Source organism: Poromitra crassiceps (assembly GCF_964638095.1).
Source record: "Poromitra crassiceps genome assembly, chromosome: 21".
Lineage (NCBI taxonomy): Eukaryota > Metazoa > Chordata > Actinopteri > Beryciformes > Melamphaidae > Poromitra > Poromitra crassiceps.
Genome location: NC_139638.1, coordinates 22,990,249 through 23,012,269, shown reverse-complemented (window position 1 = coordinate 23,012,269; position 22,021 = coordinate 22,990,249). Strand labels below are relative to the sequence as shown.

Below are 22,021 nucleotides of genomic sequence, written 5' to 3'. Positions count from 1 at the left end.
CAAATCTCAACCAAACTTTGTGCACTTGTGCACATACCAACTCTGACTAAATGTGCAATTCAGTGTCTATATTATCTGACATACACCCCCCAAGTCACCGGAAGCTTGGACCCCGCATTGCCGCTTGCGGCTATATTTATTATTATTATTACTACTATATGTCTGTATCTTCACTGTATTGATCCTTTCCCTCTCCTCACAGCTTTTGGCAGCTCCTCCACCAGCTCAGTGTTTGGCCAGCAGCAGCCTAGTGGGGGCAGTGTGTTTGGACAGGTATTGTTGTCCACTACTTGTTCATTTGACTGCATGGAGCAGCGCTATAAATAGCATGCTAGCCCTATAAATAGCATGGTCTATAAATAGCATTTATAGACCAGCCCTACTATAAATAGCATGCTACTACACTTTGTATTTGTCCGATTCTCCTGGACACCTTGCGTGACAAAGATGTCTCTGCCAGCAGCAGCAGCAGCCGTCTGGTGGGAGTCTGTTTGGCCCGGGCTCAGCCAATCCAGCAGGCTCCTCTGCTGGTGCAGGCTTCTTCAGTGGCCTGGGGGGTAAACCCAGTGAAGATGCTGCCAACAAGAACCCATTTGGCGTTGGCACGGCCGCCGCCTCTCCCGGCGGGTTTGGCCAGCCTGCTCAGAACCAGACAGGTGAGCTAAGCTAAGCTAACACGATGAATAAAACAAGACTGTGTAATGCCTTTAATGAATGATTCAAAATGATAACACTATCACATTCACAACTGTCTGTGTGAGAACAAGAAGCTTTCAAAAAGTGATTTATTTACATATCAAGGAAGTAAGACAGGAAGGACTATTGTTACGAACAAATGGAGTAACCGACAAGATCCGTATTGGCGCCAATATCAGGGATAGCCACTGCTGACCAACTCATTACATTGTTGGCCTAGCAAGTTAAACAGCATGTCTTTGACATGTTGGGGTTTTTGAACACATAGGAGGCTACGATGTTCTGTAAGCTATCGCTATGTAGCATTCTTTCCCCCTCCACACAAGCCTCGCTTATGCACAGAACAGAAGAGGCTGAAAACAACTCTGTGTGGCTTCGCATTTCATTCCATTTTGAAATGCCACAGGAGCCGTGGTAAAAAATCTTCAAGTAACAAATGTAGCTTTATTTTAGCATTCAAAAGTAGCGCGAGACTCCTTCCTGGCTGTTCATTGGCTAATGAGTCACGCATTTTGGTCCTCCGCTGACGCCACTCTCTCTCTAGAGGACACTACTTCAGACTAATAAGGATACAATACAAGATGGAAGATTTGCATTTAGTGTCCTTCTCGCCGCTACTCCGAAAGATCTGAGGTAAAGAGGTGATATCCAAAAGAGAGTAGAGCGCACACATCCAGTCAAAATTGCAGGTGCAGGACAAGGGGTCAAACGTAGTAGAAAAAGAGTAGAGTCCGCACACTGCTGAACAAGATGTCTCCCAGACGGATAGATTTATTGATTGACGTTTCGGTCCCTACACGTCCTTCTTCAGAATGAAGCAGGAAATGACAGAGTACTCATATATATACATGTAGGTTACACCTCTCCACCAATTGGCAGAGAGAAAATAAGTCAGGTGAAGACAATCAACCAGAGTACATCATGCTCCATACAAAAATAAATCATCATGGTAAGACAATCCCACTATAAAAAGTACCATATGAAAAGAAGTAATAAGTAGAAGAGTATATATCAGTGGTGTAGTCTACCTTTTTTCAGAGGGTATACTGTGACTCTGACCCCTCCCCCCCCAGAGGGGTCAGAGTCACAGTCACACAGTCTCAGTCACAGTCACAGTCACACACAGAATCTCCGCCCACTTCCGGCCGAAACCCCCCCCCCCCCCCCCCCCCGGTCGGGGGGGGGGGGGGGGGGGGGGGGATTCGACCAATTTTTTGTTGTTGTTCCTCCTCCCCAAATTTACAGAATAGCTTCAGCTATCAGCTTCATCTTGCTTCTTCGGTCGCTATTCTGTCTCCTGAAGATTTGTTTGCGACGGGGAGAAAGCCCCACGTGATAGCCACCCGTCAATCTCTTTCTCTCTCTCTCTGCTCAACGCTGTAACACCATTTTATTTTGAAATTCAGTTGACTTTGCCATTTCCCACGGATATTGTCGCGTTTTTCTTTCCTGGCTTGACAGAAAAAGTCTGCCTTCACGCGCCTAGTCGGCTTGAAAATAGAACTCATGTAAAAATCGGCGCAGCTCAGGCGAGGCGTGGGTACACGGAAGGTTCACGTTGAGGCGCCCTGTGTACACAGCCTCATTGACTAAAAAGGACGCCTATTTAAAAGCGTGGGTAAAGGCAAGGCTTGGGTGCTGTGTGAGAACGTAGGGTAACACACAGAGCGCACAGGGTGAATTTTATGAATGGAAATTGAAAACGATACATATCATAGCGCATTTCCCAGTGCGCATACGCAAATCTGAGTCATTTCGCAGTGTGTATACGGCGTATACCTGCGTAGCACGTAGACAACACCACTGGTATATATAATATAAAGTTATACAATATAAAGAGGTGATATCCACCCTGGAGTTGGACAGAACATATTCCAACCTGGCACTCAAGCCTGTCACTATCAGATAGTGGGCAGCCACAGGTGGAGAGAAGACTGAAACCCTCAGAGCTCTCTAGTCTAGACGACATAAGTGGCTATTTAATATCTACCATCTCTGCTCTCCAACTGTGTTGGTATAGGATTTAATGAGCACTCTAAATTAAGACTGCCCAGAGATTCTTTTAACCTCTGTACGCAGATTGTGGAGTGGGTGTTGAGTCTGCTGTGCTGTAACCAGAAACCACTGAGCAAGACCACTAGAGACACTAACGTCTTCATCTTACCATTCTTGGAAATCCTTTAATTTAATCGTCCCATTTCTCCGCTAGGTGCCACCACCCTGTTTGGGAACAGTGGTTCCAAGGGCTTTGGTGGTTTTGGACAGCAGGCCTCCTTCGGGGAGCAGAAGCCTAGTGGGACCTTCACCACTGGAGCAGGCAGTGTCGCAGCGCAGGGCTTCGGCTCCTTCTCCCCCGCGGGAAAATCAGGTACAGCTATCATGACATTCCCTTATATTCCAACAGTACTTCTATTCGTCAGCCTGTAATATATCGTCTGGAAGCTACTCTAAACAGCCACACAAAGGTGATGTCCGCTTGTACTCTGCTATTTACACAATCAGATTGTCACCCCAAATTTTTGAAGCCAGTGACCGTGTTTCAGTCAGTGTGCCGTTCACAAGGTAATTAGAATTGCGCCCCAGGCCTAGTAAATGTACTTCCATTATTAGGTCATCTGTTAGTCTGTCTTTAATCATTGAATTATGTTGGTCATAGCTTGCGTACCTGTGGAGTGCACTACACACATTCACCTGGTAGGCTTGGGAAGTAGCTGGTGGTGGTGATGTTTGGTATTCTTTCACACACTCAGTCTGTGACTGCCCGGGTTAGTGATGGTCAGCACCGCTGCTGGCCATTTGGGTGCCCAAAGCATTATTGCTTCGTGAAGACATATTTTCATTATCAATCTTACAAATAAAAACAACAGAAGTATAAAATAACAGCTCCACTGGGTTATTGGTACCACTCAACATACTGTACTAATGCTGTATCACTGGCCTACGTCCAGGGGATGTAATCTTGTTACATTAGCACAATCAATTATTTACTGGAGTATGCAGGTAGCCAGGCTGTCATTTCAAAGCTCGCTTTCTTCCCCTGCTACTCCTACCTCTGAGGCTTAGAGTGAGTGGCTACTCCTACCTCTGAGGCTTAGAGTGAGTGGCTACTCCTACCTCTGAGGCTTAGAGTGAGTGGCTACTCCTACCTCTGAGGCTTAGAGTGAGTGCTACTCCTACCTCTGAGGCTTAGAGTGAGTGCTACTCCTACCTCTGAGGCTTAGAGTGAGTGGCTACTCCGACCTCTGAGGCTTAGAGTGAGTGGCTGCTACTCCGACCTCTGAGGCTTAGAGTGAGTAGCTGCTACTCCTACCTCTGAGGCTTAGAGTGAGTGGCTACTCCTACCTCTGAGGCTTAGAGTGAGTGGCTGCTACTCCGACCTCTGAGGCTTAGAGTGAGTGGCTGCTACTCCTACCTCTGAGGCTTAGAGTGAGTGGCTACTCCTACCTCTGAGGCTTAGAGTGAGTGGCTACTCCGACCTCTGAGGCTTAGAGTGAGTGGCTACTCCTACCTCTGAGGCTTAGAGTGAGTGGCTGCTACTCCGACCTCTGAGGCTTAGTGAGTGGCTACTCCTACCTCTGAGGCTTAGAGTGAGTGGCTACTCCTACCTCTGAGACTTAGTGAGTGGCTACTCCTACCTCTGAGGCTTAGAGTGAGTGGCTACTCCTACCTCTGAGGCTTAGAGTGAGTGGCTACTCTGACCTCTGAGGCTTAGAGTGAGTGGCTACTCCTACCTCTGATACTTAGAGTGAGTGGCTACTCCGACCTCTGAGGCCTAGAGTGAGTGGCGACTCTGACTTCTGATACTTAGAGTGAGTGGCTACTCCTACCTCTGAGGCTTAGAGTGAGTGGCTACTCCGACCTCTGAGGCCTAGAGTGAGTGGCTACTCCTACCTCTGAGGCTTAGAGTGAGTGGCTACTCCTACCTCTGAGGCTTAGAGTGAGTGGCTACTCCTACCTCTGAGGCTTAGAGTGAGTGGCTACTCCTACCTCTGAGGCTTAGAGTGAGTGGCTACTCCTACCTCTGAGGCTTAGAGTGAGTGGTGAGTCATGCACCTGTGAAAATGTGTTCTTCCTGAATGAAAATATACTGTGTACAGCAGATGGCACAATAGAATACAGTAAGTTTTTTTATTCATCCTTGGGAGGAATGCTTACAACATAGAATGGGGCTAAAAGTTTCACATCACTCTAAACTTGTCAGCTTTGGTTCAGTCCAAACCAGATATGGGACGGCTTTACATGTGTGAGACACGGCAGGACTGGTCACACTGGAGCATCTTTCTGTGTTTCAGCTCCTGTGTAGGTACAGGATCTACCCTGCTTACAGATTCTGCTGGCCCTACCGGAAGTGCTCGGCTCGGGGTCCACAACTGGGTCTAACCCTAACGCAAACTGTTAGAAAGGTTGGCCACCTCGGGGGCTTATCCTGGGCCTCCGGGGTCCACCCAGCCCCCTGAGACTATTTCCTGGATCTATCGAAAGTGATGACATCAGCACCGCGCCGATGCCGTCACAATGAGACCTATGACATCAGACATCATTGATAGTCAACCAACCAGACAGTTATGACATGAACGGTAGTGTGACATCACCAAAGCTGGATGCGATTTATGACATCAGCAGGCCAGTGAAAGCTATATGTACCATAGTGCAGACACATTCTTCTTCCAACTATGTCACGACTACGGAGTCCCATACAGAGTGATGAATCTGGTGATGAGGCTTATATCTCCCCTCGGGGTCATACTCCAGGCCAGGGCCAGGCCGAGACGAGACAATTGGAGGTGCTTTAGGACCAGTCCATCTAGTTCTAGAGCGGGAAGGACCGCGACACCCCCAACGTGTTCTAACAGACATGCCTACGACAATGCAAGCTACCAGATATGAGACCGGCTCCGCTCCGGACTCCAAGAGTCCGGAGCGGACCTCTCCAACATTAGGTTCTCCGAACCCACTTGCACATCCACAAACCCCCGAAAGAGACCACGAGCAACATCGGACCTCTCTAACACAAACCCTTACCCCTAGCCCTAACCCTGATTCATATTTTTGATGTCTATCATGTCTGATAACATCAGTAGCTTAGTGTTAGCTTGTTAGCTAATCTAAAACTGTTGGCCATTTTGCCCACGTTAATCCCACCACGTACGTGCCCGACGTACGTACGTACAGCCAATCAAATGCCTGCCCGAGCTGAAATTGGACCCCAGCAGAAGTTGCACCGACACCTGCATTACACACAGGTCAAATGTCCCATGGCAAAAACAGCCTCGGCCACACTCCATAGCATCCCTGATATAGAGAACATTTCAGTTACATTGGCTTTCTTTATCCCACACCTTATCTTTTTTAACGTTGCCTTTGAAACAATACTGAGGACCGTGTAAGTGATTGTATTTTTTCCACATCACTGGAAATCATTCACTTCACTTTCTCAAAAGATCTGAAAGAATCTGTGGACTGCTCTAAAGTCACAGCCACACTGATCCGACAGAAAACGGACAGAATTACGAGCAGATAGGTTTGCGTCCCGTACTTGGGCTATTTTTGAATATCAACATTCTGGCATTCAGAAGAGGACAGCTCCTTGACTCTGATTGGCTAAACGGATGGTTGGTGACAAATCCGTCTGTCCAGAAAAAGTGGTTAATCTGACAGAGACGGATGCGTCATCAGTGCTGCCGGACAACGGAACAGCTGTGGTTGAAAATACATTGAAATGGAGACGGAGAGACACAATGGGTGATGGCATCGGGCATCGGTGCTCTCAAAGGGTGACGAGAGGATGATTTGACTGAGGTCAGCATCGCCCAACCCTATCCCACAGTGACTTGTACATTTAAAAACAATTGAGATACGAAATCTCTTTTACAATTGTGACCTGGCCAAGAAGGCAGCGCAGTTGCATGTCGAGTTCTACACGCACATGCTTCAATGTAAAAAAAAACTTAAACAACTTCTCTTAAAAGAGCACAGTACCTGATTTCTTTACCCCTGTATCTTATTGATTGATTTAATTTGTTTAGCCGCTGGTGCACCTGTTTGCTTTTTCTTTTCTTTTCCTTTTTTTTTTTCTTCTTTTTTTGTATATATATATATATATTTTTAAACTTTTTATATTGTTTTAAATATATTGTCTTGATTGTGTTTTTTTTTTCTTTCATTATTAGTCTTTAATTTGTTTTTAAATAAGGTGAGACTCTATAAGCCCTTCCGGGTTTCTTTCCCTCACCTGCACAATTTCTTTGTATTAAGATACTTGTACTATGTTATTCTTTTTTTTCTCTCTGTGCAAATAAACAATCAATCAATGTATTCAATGTAACAGTCAAGTCATTGGTAGGCTGATCATCAAATATGCAGTATGGTTCTGTGGTGATATGATGCAAATATGACCGTCTTCTACTGTGTATTTTCACTGCATATCTCCGTGACATCCGTACGTAAAGAAAATTGAGTCGATGCCAAAACTCTCACCGCAGGTCGGGGTTTAGCTCCGCCCCACAGCTGGTGTCTTCACTCCAGTCTGTGAACATGGGTACCTCAAGAACAAGGGCACTTGTTCTACTACATGTGCTATGAATACAACCTTAGCTGTTCTTCCCATCTGGAGGACTAATACAGTCTCTATACAGCTTTTATCCTCTTTTTTTTACACATATTTATATACTCATAAGCCACAGTCATATTATATTTGAAATGCAATCAAACTAAGAGCTTTTATCAAGCCTGTCTAGATGTCCAAAATGACCAGATTCTGCACTACTAAAATGATTATATTAAACTCCGATCTCTCGCACAATAATACAACCCTTTTACCAAAGTGCTTCTGTGCTCTCCTCTACAGCTGGTTTTGGCAGTGCCGCCGTGTTCGGCAGCCCCCCTGCCTTCGGTGGTTCTCCGGCGTTTGGGACCGCAGCATCGTTTGGCGCTAATCCCTCCTTCAACAGTCCCATGGTGGGTTCCTCAGCCAATAAGGTCTTTGGAGAGGGAACAGCAGCTTCCAACGTGGGAGGATTTGGGTAAGAAACGTTTTCCTTTCTGTTCAAAAGAAATCAGTAGATGGACTGCATTTATATATTGTGCTTTTATCCAAAGCGCTTTCCAACAATGCCCACGTCGTTCACCCATTCACCACACATTCATACACCGATGCCGGCAAGCTATCACGCAGGGTGCTGGCGCAAGCATCGGGGGAGCAATTTGGGGTTCAGTATCCTCGAACCACCAACCTTCTGATTAGTGAGCCACAGCCGCCCCAAACATTTATTTTCCACGATTTTTTCTTCTTTACTCTCAGGTTTGTGAAGTATGACAGGCTGTCTGTCCTGTTGTTTTTTTGTTTTGTTTGTTTTTTTGCTTGTTTTTAGCGGGGGGGTCTGGAGGTAACCCCAGTGCAAACTCCACACAGAAAGGCCCTTTTTGATGACCCCACCTGGGCCGTAGGCACTCAGGACACGTGAATGGGGACACACCCTCAACGCCCACAGCATCCCAGGCGGGAATCGAACCCAGGACCTTCTTGGCTGTCACTGCACCACCATGCTGCCCCCCCCCCCCCCCCCCCCCCAGGCTGTCTCTTTCTAAATTGGCAAAGTTTGGAGTAGACCCAAACACAGATGTACTGGGATATATTTCAAACCCATAGAGTAATTTATTATATAGATTTCAACAGAGCAAACTGATACCTCAAAACTGTTTTTATATTTATATATATTTACACATGGAGCATGTCACCAACACGACCAGTTACAAACCCCAGTTGCTCCAAATGTATTTCTACCTTGAAACAGTATACAATTAAGCGGTATTTTAATACAATCCTTACATCATTTATTTTTTAAACAAGCAAAAGTGTGAAAACTTAAGGCAACAATCATTTGGAAACTCTGACGTTTAATTAACCAACATTTTACTCCTAAATATAATTGATTATTCCGGTAAATGGGAAATTCTTAACGACCCGACACCCAGCAGGTCAGACATAAAGCGAAATTTCATTGTTAAGATGACAGAAGATGTGATTAATTCATCCTCTATCGCCGACCACCGCTTCCACCTCGTCAACTGATTTCTCCACCCTCACTCAGCTCAGCCCCACCACATTAACGCATGCTGGGACCAATGGTGCAGGGCTACAAAACCATGGCGCTCTATGCAGCAGCAGCAGATTATTCCACTCAGTTAATCCCACTCTGGGGTCATGCTGCCTGCAGATTAAACTGGCCTGCTCCCTCTGTCTCGTTTGTTCTCTTTTCACTCCCTTGGGAGTCTCGTATTGGGCGTGGGGCCTGTAGAAGAGATTACTGCCTAACCCCCCCAACAACTCTCAATCCTCTACTACCCTCACAGACACACACACACACACACGCACACGCACACACACACACACACCAGCTGACACCTTCTGTCTCACATGCATGTTTAGTTCAATGGAGATAGACAGTGAAATGACACTGGAATAATTTCACTCTCTTACCTGTCTTCCTTTCTCTCTTTGCTGTAATAAGATGCCATCCAGCACAAGGGCTGGCAAATGGCATCCACCCCTATGGCTTCTTATTGTCTCTCTCTCTCTCTCTCTTTCTCTCATTTAGTCTTACCAGCCCAGCTCAATGAGTTTTTTTTTTTTTTCAGACCGTTGTGTTTTTGTTAGGTCATATTTTTCATACTCTTGTTCAAAATCACTCTTCCTCGAAGGTGAGAGGATATGCTTGATAAGCTGCACAGTTTTTGTTTTCAAAGTTTTCAAAGCTTGCTGCATCAAGCAAGCAGCTGATTGGTTGATCTTGTAAGGGTTGTGATCGTGATGAGCGCCACCCTAAAGCGCAGGTCGAGGCCACACTAACAGTTTCATGTGATTACGTTACACATCTAAAACAACACAGAAATAAGAGAACAATTTACCCTTGTGCTACATCTTACCTTAAAAAAAGAAATTAAATGAATGTCCTCTGCTCTCTTACTTTCTCATTCTGTATATGACTCTCTTCTCCAGGCTCTCTTCTCCAAGTAATATAATATGTTGGATAAATGCTGTATGTGTACTTGTGTAGAATCCATGATCCGAAAAGTCTGACAACTGTGGGGACCGTGGATTTGATTACTGAACAGTGAAATTCGATGCTAAAAATGGCAGAAATGGCAGCCATATTTTAAAATGGCAGCCATTTTTGAAATCTACGTGGAATAAATCTGGCTTCTCTGTGGTCATAAATGCATGGTTTGATGCATTGGCAAGATCATTCATATCGGACAATTCTACACAAAGTTGACCCCAAAATAGGTGGCAATGGCAGCCATATTGGAAAGATCTTGATTATTTTTTTTGCGTGGCTAATAGTTTTTTTTAACTCAAAATAACAATCCCCAATGAGTATTTGTGCCAATTTTGGTACTTCTTTACACTTTAGTGCACACAAGTGCATTTAATCTGCTCCACTATCGCGATCCTTATGATAATAAAACGGGTGTTTCTTGCCCTTACACTGTGGAGCGCCATCTCATGGCTGACGAGCCATTATTGCAACCCATGTCACATCCTCTGTGTGTGCTTCCTTCCTCAGCTTCAACCCATGTCACATCCTCTGTGTGTGCTTCCTTCCTCAGCTTCAACCCATGTCACATCCTCTGTGTCTGCTTCCTTCCTCAGCTTCAACCCATGTCACATCCTCTGTGTCTGCTTCCTTCCTCAGCTTCAACCCATGTCACATCCTCTGTGTGTGCTTCCTTCCTCAGCTTCAACCCATGTCACATCCTCTGTGTGTGCTTCCTTCCTCAGCTTCAACACATGTCACATCCTCTGTGTGTGCTTCCTTCCTCAGCTTCAACACATGTCACATCCTCTGTGTGTGCTTCCTTCCTCAGCTTCAACACATGTCACATCCTCTGTGTGTGCTTCCTTCCTCAGCTTCAACCCATGTCACATCCTCTGTGTCTGCTTCCTTCCTCAGCTTCGCCCCGTCCTCCAGTGCACCTCCATCCTTTGGCTCTATAGCCAATCAGAGCGCTCCTCCATCATTTGGAGGCCTGGCTCAGCAGCAAGGACCACCAGGCTTTGGAGCCCCCCAGCCCAGCAGCTTCGCAGGATTTGGACAACAGCAGCAGCCCCAACCTGGAGGTGAGTCCTTGCAGGAATTTTCAACTACTACTTTGTTGACTAGTACTACTTCTCTTTTGCTTCATTGCCTCGCTCTCCCTCCGCCTCCCATAGTATTGACCCTTTTCACGGGGGCCATTTTGTGTCGAAAATGGCAGGGTAAACACAGGTGCAAGCAAAACACTAATGAGGGTTTCCAACTTCCATGATTGGAATTTGGAAACCCTCATTAGTGTGTTGCTTGCCTTGCACCTGTGTTTACCCTGCCTTTTCGACACAAAATGGCCCCAGTGAAAAAGGTCTATTCCCAGGTGGTGATGGTTTGCATGTGTCTGGTCATGTTATGTGCACAGCACATAGGCAGAGACATTAGTTCTGTTTGTGTCGTGGGTAACTGACTTGCTCTTGTGAAAACACCACCGTTCATCTGGTATCACACTTTGCTGCGGTGCTGGAGCTTCATCAAGTGTTATTATGGGCGGCACATATCTCCATCTATATATACATATGAGGAGTGCCTCGTGCCTCAATCATCCAATGAATGAAGAGGACATAACCTGGCTGAGCACCTTCAGGTGATTGCAAATGGGTGCTCAATCAGGGGGAAAAAGACATTGAATACACTTGAATAATAAAATAGACAGTAGGGGTGTCACGGTACATGTATTCGTCCCGTGAATTTACGGTATGAGCCTCACGGTACCTCGTTTCACGGTACATGAAACGACACGACGAATACGTCAAATCCAGAAGCACCTAAACGCTGTTTGAACGGCATTGAATTGAATTGAATTAAACGCCACAGAAGACACACCAAAACAACACAAGGGCCATAGAAATCCGCGTTCACAGAATGGGACGTTTTGTGGCGATAAGCTGTTTTGCAAATTCTGTCAACATCAAGCCAACGAGGTAAGCTTGCCAATGTAACGTTACGTAGCCGCGACAAAGTCCTTTATAGTTGCGCGTTGCGGCTAAACGTTACATAACACTGACAAGGCTGTTAACTTGTAAACAAGCAACATACATCGCGTGGGATGAGTGATGCGGTCAAGCAGACATCTGCGGATGCAGACAGGCAAGCTGCGGTGAGGAAGAGGCGATGACTCCTTGTCATGTTCCAATAATCCATTAGATGACCGAACGTAATCATATTATGCTAAACAAAACTCACATCCAATAACGTTAAGGCGCTGACAGGGTTCTTTCCCGTACTTACTGGGAAAGTGAAACCCACCCCGTTGTCTGTCAGACAGTGGGGGTATCTTTCAACAGGGGTAAAGAAGTTTTTCTTCTTCTGCCGTTTTATTCTTCTTCTGAACATGTAGGTATTTTGACGTTGACTAAAGAAACACTGCCGCCTAGTGGCCGCTTTTAGATAGGATTCCAAATTAGTGCTTACATCAAACGAAAATGCTACATAAAACAAATACAACAGGGGGAGGGGTTGGTGGGAGTATTAGGCTACTCCACACATGCGCTCTGTTTACAAACTTGTGTACAATAAAGATTTAAAGTGGGGGGAAATGCCTTTGCCCTGTCAAACAGCTGGAATACAGACATCTGAGAGGGAGGCGCACCCCACACTTTGAAAATCACTGCTCTAGAGTAAAACCTTTTTGTGTGGATTGCCTAGATCTTATTAAATAGTGGACATTTATTCATTCCCACATATTAGACACTATTTCTGATGGTAAAAATAGCGTAAAAAGCAGAATTCAGACATATTCAAAGGGAAAAAAACAGAATTTGGGATTTGTTGCTTTTTTTCCCCATTTTCGTACCGTGCCGTATTCGTACCGAACCGTGACCCCAAAACCGAGGTACGTACCGAACCGTGACTTTTGTGTACCGTGACACCCCTAATAGACAGTGCTCAACAATCTACAGAAATCTTGAAAAAAATCCATAATTATACACGTAGCAAATAGAAAAATATAGCAAGCAAAAAAGAAACAGTGTTGTCAACATCATAAAGTGATCTAAAAAAGGGTTTATAAGGGGGGGCGGGTACAAATATGCAAAGTACAAAAAGTACTTACTGTATATTTGTTATAAATTAAATCTAGGACTACAATTCCCTTGATGTCTAGTCACTAGGTCAAATGTCTGACACAGGTGTTTTGGGTATTGGCTAATCAAGTGATGTTGTATTCACTTGTCACTTTTTTCTCTCATTCTGATAACTGACTTGCTATGACATGGGTTTAGAATCTTGATCGTTATTGATTGCATTGTTATACAGCTGTGTCATACATGGCAGTTACATGTTTAGTTTCTAGAATTGACCAATTGATCTGCTTTAGTAATACAGACATCTTTTTTTCTGTTTTGTAGGATTCTCTGGAAGCAACTTTGGCTCCACAAATCAGTAAGTTTGGTTCATATATTCGTGTGTTTACATGCGTGTCTGTTTGCAATGTTTCTCTTTTCAAAGTGTGTGAATGTACGTGTTTGTTATGGACATACTAGTCTCGCAGTAGCCAGCCGTAGATAGATAGCAGGTGTACAACTCTTGAAAATTGGTTATGGACCGCCCCCTTAAGACCAAAACAAAATGCGTGACAGACCAATCACGGACCTCCTTATTAGCGTGACGCCACTCGTGGGCGGTACATTTTGAACGATGCACCAATGCAGGCAGAGAGCCAGACTTCTGCCATGATACTATTGGAGCCAGGGGATTTCCTCTGGCAAAACCCAATACGCTGACTTGTGATTGGAAGCGTGCTGACGTAAGATGTTGGGTCTGACCACGTGAGACTATAGACACACCAACTCTGCCCTGTTCCTTCTCAGCAGCAGTATGTTGTGGTTGTGTGAAATCCCCCCCCCCCCCTAACTACACTGACTTCTATATTCACCTTATTCTTTGCCCACACATGAACGCTTCCGCATTACGTCATTTCGTAATAGTATTTCCGTTTTGACTTGCCAAAAACCCCGCAGGCAAAATGGCGCACACTCGGAACACTGCGGAAGCGCACACTCCGCTCCTAAAGTGGCAAAATTACTCCCCCATAAACTAACATATCTTGGCCAATACGTATGTAACATACAAAATAAAACAACCCGTAATATCTTAATTTTATGTAGAATGCAGAGGACATGTAACTGTTTAGTTAAACTTGCATTCCAGGAATATTGTGCTCTTAAGATGACGTTAGTGGAGTCGAGGCTGTTGCGTCCTGAAACCCACATAGGTTGCGTGCGATTCGAGGCGTAACCTATGTGCGTTTTAGCGTAACCTATGTGCGATTCAAAATAACGCATCCGAGATAGAAACGTTATGAATATAGCCACGTTATAAACAACAAACTAACGCTGGTGATCCGTATGGAAACAGTGTTACTCGAAATGGTTAAAGGTTATATCAATTTGGTCATTCAGTGGCATTTTACTGCCATATAACATAACTAACTAGTGGCTAACCACAGAAGCCACAGAAGGCAACTAGCACTGAACCGGAAGAACAAATACGTTTGCGGAAGAACGCGGAAGAGAGAAAAAGTGGGCGTGGTGAATAAGGTGAATAGAAGCTTTCATCATTGACACACTTCATACTTCCATAAACACCTCTGTCTCTTTTGTTTCCTCGTCTCCATCCTTTCTCTTCTTTTCTCTTATCTTACTGTCTTTTTGTCGCTGTCCTTCCTCCTTTTGTCTCTCCGACTGTTCTTTCCTCTCATCCCTCAATCCCACTTGGTACCTCTGTGTGCTCTCATGCCTCGTCACCTCTCCCTCGCTGCTGTATATCACATGGTAGCCAGCCCGTATCCCCCAGGGTGCATTGCAGTGGAATGCAAACTGAAGTGTGGAGACATTGCTTATAGCCTATTGGAGACATTCACATTAGGGATGCACCGATATGAAAATTTTGGCCGATGCCGATAACCGATATTAACATTGCTGTTATGGCCGATAACCGATATTTACCGATGTCGATATGATTTGTATAAAACCACATTTTTATGATCATCACATTTTGTACATACTGAAAAACACATGTTAACACTGAATTTGAAAAAGTTATGCATTTCTTTATTTGCAAAGCCTTTGAAAAAGCCCATAAATCATAGATTTACTGCATTATTTCATATCAATGTGAAGAATTTGGCTGATAATGATAACCGATATTAACATTGCAACATCTGACCGATACCGATATGACCGATATGTTAAAAAATGACCAACATCGGCCGATACCGATATGATTGCCGATATATCGTGCATCCCTAATTCACATGCGTCTCTCTCTCTCTCTCTCTCATATTCAGAAAGCAATGCAGTATTTTACATTTACCAATGGAATTCAAACAAGCTTTTGATTTATTTTATCCAATGAACAGCAAGCTACTTTCTATCACAGTGTAGCACCGATTCTGTAGTGCAGCACAGCGGAAATATGCAAAGGAAGTCGATGAACTCACAGTTGTGACGGGAGTTAAAAAACAAACAGCGATGGCTATGGATGGAATAAACGGGTGGAGACGGGGGAAACCGTTTTGACACTTGGTGCAACAAAGTAAAGGATCCATCCAGGTGTTGGTTCAACCAGCAGAAAGCAAGTGCTCTTTCGACATGGACTAAATCAAGAAACACTGCCGCTATGCACGTGCGCACTCTATCTGAGCTCACCTGCAGCGATCGCAGCGTGGACAGGCCAGAACGTGATCTGTCTTTCGCAATTTACAATTGTCATTCAGCATTAAAATGTGCCATTGCTTTGGCTGTTCTCTACAGAACTCACCAGAGGATCCATACAGGCACCGCATGGTAAAGTATGCACGGCTCCACCCATGTGTGCATGGATTAGTAAACCGTGCCCCCGAATCAGTGCATATGGATTAGTACACTGTCATATGTATATTGATGAAACATGGACACCACAGTGGCCCACAGAGTTGCATATAAAATGTAATTAACATCCTTTTTTCTCCAAGCATGATTTAGAGGGAGTAACTGGGTTTTTCATATTGTCACCAAAACACACATCGGATCATAAATTAGATGTAGATTACTGATGTGATTAATCAATGGTTGGTTCTTCACATCTGCTGTAGCTAGGCAGAGATACAGATCATAAGGACTTGGGCTTGCGACTTGGAGTCGGGTCGCACTTAAGTCGCACACGCAGTGACTTGAGACTCAAAGACTCGAGAGTCGACTCGAACAGAAGATTTGGGACTCGTGAATTATATATATTTTTATATAAACAAAGCAACCAACAGCTCTCCAATTATAGTAGTAGGATATCTTTATGGGCGCATTAATTATGGAAATGTCTACTGATAATGTTAACTAATCAATGCTGACACATTAGATAAAGGAGTGAGGATAAAAACACATGCTTTGAATTCCTTAGTTTTAGAATTATGCAGTGTTCTTCTAAGCAGACTGGATGGCATCAAGCAGCTGATAGAACGAGACCATCCATAAGAGACTTGAGGCTTGAGTTGGACTTGTGACCAAAGACTTGACTTGGACTTGTTCCTCAAAGACTTGACTTGGACTTGCTCCTCAAAGACTTGAGACTTGACTTGGACTCTAGCTTAAAGATTTGAGACTTTATCACATTGTTTAATTAACGCAGGGGAAGATAGATAGATAGATAGATAGATAGATAGATAGATAGATAGATAGATAGATAGATAGATAAATAGAGTACTTGATTAATCCCCTGGGGGGAATTTTTGTGTTATAATAAATAAATAAATGAATAGAATGTAAGCATATACCATTAGAATATGAATATAAAAAAAATTGTTGTAGAAAAAGTTAAAAAAAATACACAAACACGATAAATTAGACTATGTAAACATTGAAGTATACTGTAGAAGTAGACATTGGAAAGAAATGGATTACCAAAAATGTATGACCAAACAAGTATAATGAATAATAATGAGCAATACATAACCAAAACAGCAAAACGTAACACTGTTTCTGATGCCAAGACTAGAGAGGCTTACTGGAGATAAGTGGCAGAAAGTGTGAATGCATAAATACATAGGCTCATCACGGCCTCATTGTTAAAGTGTGCGTGGCATACTTTTAATATTCTCATTATTTTATGGCTGTGAAATGGCTTTCTATTCACAAGTCACTCTCTTTATGTGCTCCAGTGATGGCATTCATGGCAATATGAGTGCAATCTATTGCACCAGTCACTCAGGAATCATGTGAAAGATATCAAGCATATGAATATGCAATTTCATTCTTCTTTGATACTGATAGTCACATAATTGCTACAAACCTGTAATATCTCAGATAAAACATCTGATGCAAAGAAGTCCTGCCGGGCTCCAAACATCCTCACCTAGTCTTACTATTTGTTAATTCATTCGTTTTACCCGTACAGTTATGTTTTACTAGTCATCTCATTCATTTGAATGCAATGTTTTTGGTCATATCTGCTTTTGTAAATGAAATTACAACAAAGGATACAGTGTATTTAAGAAGCCTTTCCAGCGTTGCTTTGTCAGGAGCAGGTCAGGAGACATGCTTTAGAGGCAAGTATATGCAACACAGTTGAACAGTAAACACTTACTTTAGCTATTAGCTATATCTTTCTAGTGTCTGGTTTTTATTGATCCATGGGGCATTTTACAGACTTCTATTTATAGTGAAGCCAGAGATTTCGTTTCATGGCAATTCTATATCAATCACTATAGTAGTCTGTATAATGTTTGGCATATTTCCAGATTTTCATTCAAATTTATTCAAAATATTTGTATTTGTTGGGTGTAATTTTTTTATAATAATAATAGTCATAATAAATAATGACAGTGAATCACAGTTCACTACTGCAGTTGCAGTTGACAATTCGCAACATTTCTGTTAACTCATTCCCCCTTAGTTACTGTTGCTATTTATACGGGTACGGTAGCGCTGTCGCCTCACAGCTAGAACATTACATTACATTACGTCATTTGGCAGACGCTTTTATCCAAAGCGACTTACAATAACACATTTTTTGTCAGCAATAGAGCAATCAACTATGGAGCACAGTCTATGACAACTACAACTTCTGAAGGAACAGTGGTACAAGTTTAGGTTAGTGGTACAAGGTTGGTTAGTTTTTTTTTTTTTTTTTTTTTTTTTTTAAGAAAGAGAGAACGAAGTTAGATCAAGAAGGGCCCAGATGGAGCCTGAAAAGGTGTGTCTTTAGTCTTTTCCGAAAGGTCCTGAAGGTCCTGAAGGTCCTGAGTTCGATTCTCGCCTGGGACGCTGTGGGCGCTGGAGTTGTGACCCCCCCCATATCTTCAGTGCCTACTGCCCAGGTGGGCTATCTCGTCGAAAGGGCCTTTCTGTGTGGAGTTTGCATGTTCTCCCCGTTACCCCCCAGGGGGTCCCTCCGTACATAACCCCCCACTAAAAACATGCAGAAGATCGTCTTCCGACCAGTGACGACAACATCTGAAGTTGGTCCAATAATGGTCCAATGATGGTCCCCGGGCGCTGGAAAGAAATAGCGACCACTGCTCCTGGCCTGCCCCCTGGAGGAAAGGACAAGCCTGGATGGGTCAAATGCAGAGGACATATTTCACCGGCCACCGTCAGCATGAGTGTGTGTTGTGGCTGCATGCATGTGTTGTAGTGTGTTCGTGTGACAATAAAGACGGGCTTCCGTCTGAAATCGTGTCGTATTTCTGTCAAACTTCAAAGATGGATGCTACTATTTCAGTGGTTCCCAAAAACTAAGTAACCATGTTACTGTATGTCCTTAACGTCAAACCTCTGCAACGCGTGGTGTCTGAGGCTCTGTTGGTACTGTCTATTGAAAGAGCAACATGTGAGGAAGTAGACGGATGCCAAGCACAGATTGGTGGATCGCTATGTCAATCGTTTATTTGTGCAAATGGTGAATTATGGTAGTATCAAAATAAAACTGCTTCAAAATATTTAACTGTTCAAATTAACAGAGAATAAGAGAACAGGAGGAAGATTTTTAATCTGTTTAATTTCTCCTCGTGTCTGTGTGTGCACACAAATGCCATTGTTGATATGTAGCCGTCTCTCTTTTATTGTCTGTTTTCCTTCTTCAGCCTAATAGCCTTTTGATTAACTTTGAAATAGAAATAAGACAATTAGTCATAGTTCTCACTAGTAGTGCCATCTCACACAAATAACGCTCTTTATTTTAAATAATCTCTATCTTCATTTCTGGTTTGTGTCTGATTCTTTTGTTCCAGATCACCTGCTCAACAAACGTTCGCCAGTTGGAGGAGCTAGTTTTAGCAAGAGCCCAGTTCCACACTGCTTTCTGCAATCAAGTTCTATGTACCGCGCATAATGAGAAGGGAACGGCGGGAAGATCGTGTTGCGTGGGGATGGAAGGGCTGGTTAAAGCAAAACTCTATTGTCAGATTCACAAAGATTTTCTTTGCCTAGAACTGCTCAAGATTTGTAAGAATAAAGTTGACAAGCATCCCAAAACGCTTTAAAGGTGCACTTATTTATTCTTACTCTCCCCCCCCATCCCATTTCCATTTAATAACTTAATGCCTCATAGCATTTGCTTAGGACGGACGCAAATTTGGTGCTAATATCATCCATAGGTCATAGGTCAATGTGAGGTGGCATAGAGAGAATCTCATGTGAATGGTTGGCTAATTTGAAATGTCAAATCTTCATCACCATTATTGACCTGTTTTCACTTTTATTTTCAATACTTAAATCATCCCACCTGACTAGGTGGACTTTGCTTCTTTTCTTTCTTTTTGTTTGTTTGCATAGATTAATACTCAAGTCTCCTAAACCTGAAACGCAGACTCTCATCCAGGAATAACTATGAGCCTGCCTCAGTATCACAGTCAGCACATTTTGTTTTTCCTCAATGGTTCATTGTTAATATTGGATTGTAAAGATTAACCTTTACCTAAGACAAATGGAAGTTATCCAATTTTGGAAAAGCTTAAGTCCTGATAGAGCAAAGATCTTTTTCTTATTGTTTCCTCCCCCCAAAAAAATCAGGTTCCAGGAACAGCTTGCAGAAAGACTGACCTCACTCATATTCTTTCATAAGCATATTCTTTAACATTTCTTCAGCTTAGATAAGAGTTTGTAACATCCATATCTGAGTCATTTTGTATCTTAGGATCATTTTGAGCCCACAATTTAAAGCTTTATCCTTTCCACCTTGATTCAGGGAAAGTTTAAAATGACTTCTGTACTAAAGAAACATAATACAAATTGGTGTTCACAACCTGGCTCTATAAATGAAAACCCTATCCAACTATCATTGTAGGCTCTTTGTTTTCTTTTTTTGATACGTAGGTGACAAAAATGTACAACCTCGTAGAATGTATCAAAATGAAAGTTTTTCCACTATGATGGAAATAATTATTGTCAAAAGTTGATGATTGTCAAAAGTGTTTTGCAGTAAACCCCATGCTGATGTATATTTTTACATGGAAATCTTGAAATAAATGTTGCATTTCTCTTAATCTAAGTAGAATTAATTTGTTGCTGGTTTACAACTATTTATGCCTCGGACTCTTCATACGTGTTAGAAGAACAAAACTAGACATATTCCACTTACAGTATATGATATAAAGTCCTCCTGTAGGCTTAGGGCCTAGTCTCCACTATATGCAGTAACCATGGCACCCTCCATGCTTAGTATTGGCTAGGAGAGAGAAAAAGTAATTCCTTATATCGGCCATATTAACAGAAAGGTGGCATTAGCAGTGGCATGGCAGCTATCCCTTGGGCTAGGCTAATTGATTGGCTAATTAGCACTGAATCCTGCTTGATATCATTTCATCCTTCCATTTCCAGGAAGGAATTCACAGCCTGGCACAAAGAGCTAAATTGGTCTGCTTGGAGAATGTGGCCGGTTGATGGGAACCAATGGCTTGTATCGGAGCCTGGATTTTGTGGCATGTGGAGCTGCCATCAACAGGAATGACTTGCCGGGCTTATAGCCGTGGAACATGTCACTGTCACTCTGTCCTCCCCTTATCTTGCGTCTCTCACTTCAAGGGGAGGGTAGGGCTACTGGCCGTCCTGGAGTGGCCACGGAATGTCAGGGTCATAGCATGCGACCCGGGCTAGCTGCCTGCCCAACCTTCCCAAAGAGAACAGTCTAGATATACCTGTTACCCACCAGACTGGAGCCTTTGGCTTTGGTACCCACATTTCCAAAAATAGATGGCTAATAGGCCAATGAATTATATGGGCATATGTATATTTTGTTTTGAACAAGGATTTATCATTATTTAAACTGCTGGGCTAAGTCAGCACAAATACTTGGAATCAAGCTTTAAATATTATCTTTTTTTTTTTTTACTGAGGAGGAAAAGTGACAGCCTAGTACACAACATGCATTACAATGATGTCTAATCAATAGCTGATATGTTTGATGTCTCGCTTAAAGAATTCTAATGAGACACACGGGCTGTTACACAGCCCAAAGTCGCTAATGCTTTCAGCTAAAGCCGATGAGCTTATGAGATTTTCAGCACCCCACCCCACAACTGGCCTCTCTGCAAAGCAGCAAGGACACACCAGTTTTCCTTTTTATCGTGCCACACAAATATGAACGTGATCCTCGATGGTGACAGGTTCCACGGAAAGACAACAAGAAAGCGTTGTCTTTTTGTCCTCGTTCTGCCTCCTTTTCGTCTCGTATCACTGTCCCATGTGATGGAGAGCGCAGGCAAGTCTCACAGACACTCGGGAGGACGGCAGCTGTCTTCGTGGCATCCAGATAAAAATAGCTTCATCCTACACCCCCCCCCCCCCCCCCACACTGCCACCTCCTCATTCTCTTTTCCCACCACCACCTCCCATGATTAGCAGAACCCCCCCCTCCCCTCATAACTTGGTCCCCTCCTGGCATGTCCATGGTCTCTCCATGGGTCTGTGCTTCTCCAGTGTGTGGGTCCATAGGGTCTCTCATGGCCTCCCTCTCAACAGTGGTCCTATTGGGACTTTTTACTGGTGCTGGCTATTCACATGTCTCCCTCACTATGTACTCAAAGAGGCCTGTTTATAGTAGGGTCATCTGTGGCACTTCCGTGACCGTGGAGAGCGAAGGTCCGTTTCTCAATGGATTTGTCATCTAGGAGGGTTAATAAACAAATTTAGCCGGGGTGTATTTTAAAAAAAGGCGGGGAAAATATTTGAGAGACCAAAATCCAAAATGTCTGCCGTGGAAATGAACTTTTTAATGGTTTGACCTACAATGATGCACAATACATGGTTTCAGAGCTTATTCTGGTC

General features: G+C 43.5%; 1 protein-coding gene across 2 annotated transcripts in view; it reads left to right on the top strand.

The window, feature by feature from the left end:
- The window catches only part of nup214 (nucleoporin 214), a 73,947-nt gene extending 53,746 nt beyond the window's left edge, over positions 1–20,201 (top strand). Inside the window, exons 29-35 of one of the 2 annotated variants that reach the window (XM_083657809.1) lie at positions 203–273; positions 464–656; positions 2,906–3,064; positions 7,544–7,718; positions 10,650–10,816; positions 13,133–13,166; positions 18,988–20,201. In XM_083657809.1, the coding sequence (XP_083513935.1) occupies positions 203–273; positions 464–656; positions 2,906–3,064; positions 7,544–7,718; positions 10,650–10,816; positions 13,133–13,166; positions 18,988–19,027 (839 nt within the window). In that variant the 3' untranslated portion in view covers positions 19,028–20,201. Of the gene's footprint in view, positions 1–202; positions 274–460; positions 657–2,905; positions 3,065–7,543; positions 7,719–10,649; positions 10,817–13,132; positions 13,167–18,987 lie in introns of both variants that reach the window. The other variant, XM_083657808.1, reaches the window with a different exon arrangement.
- Positions 20,202–22,021: the final 1,820 nt, after the last annotated feature.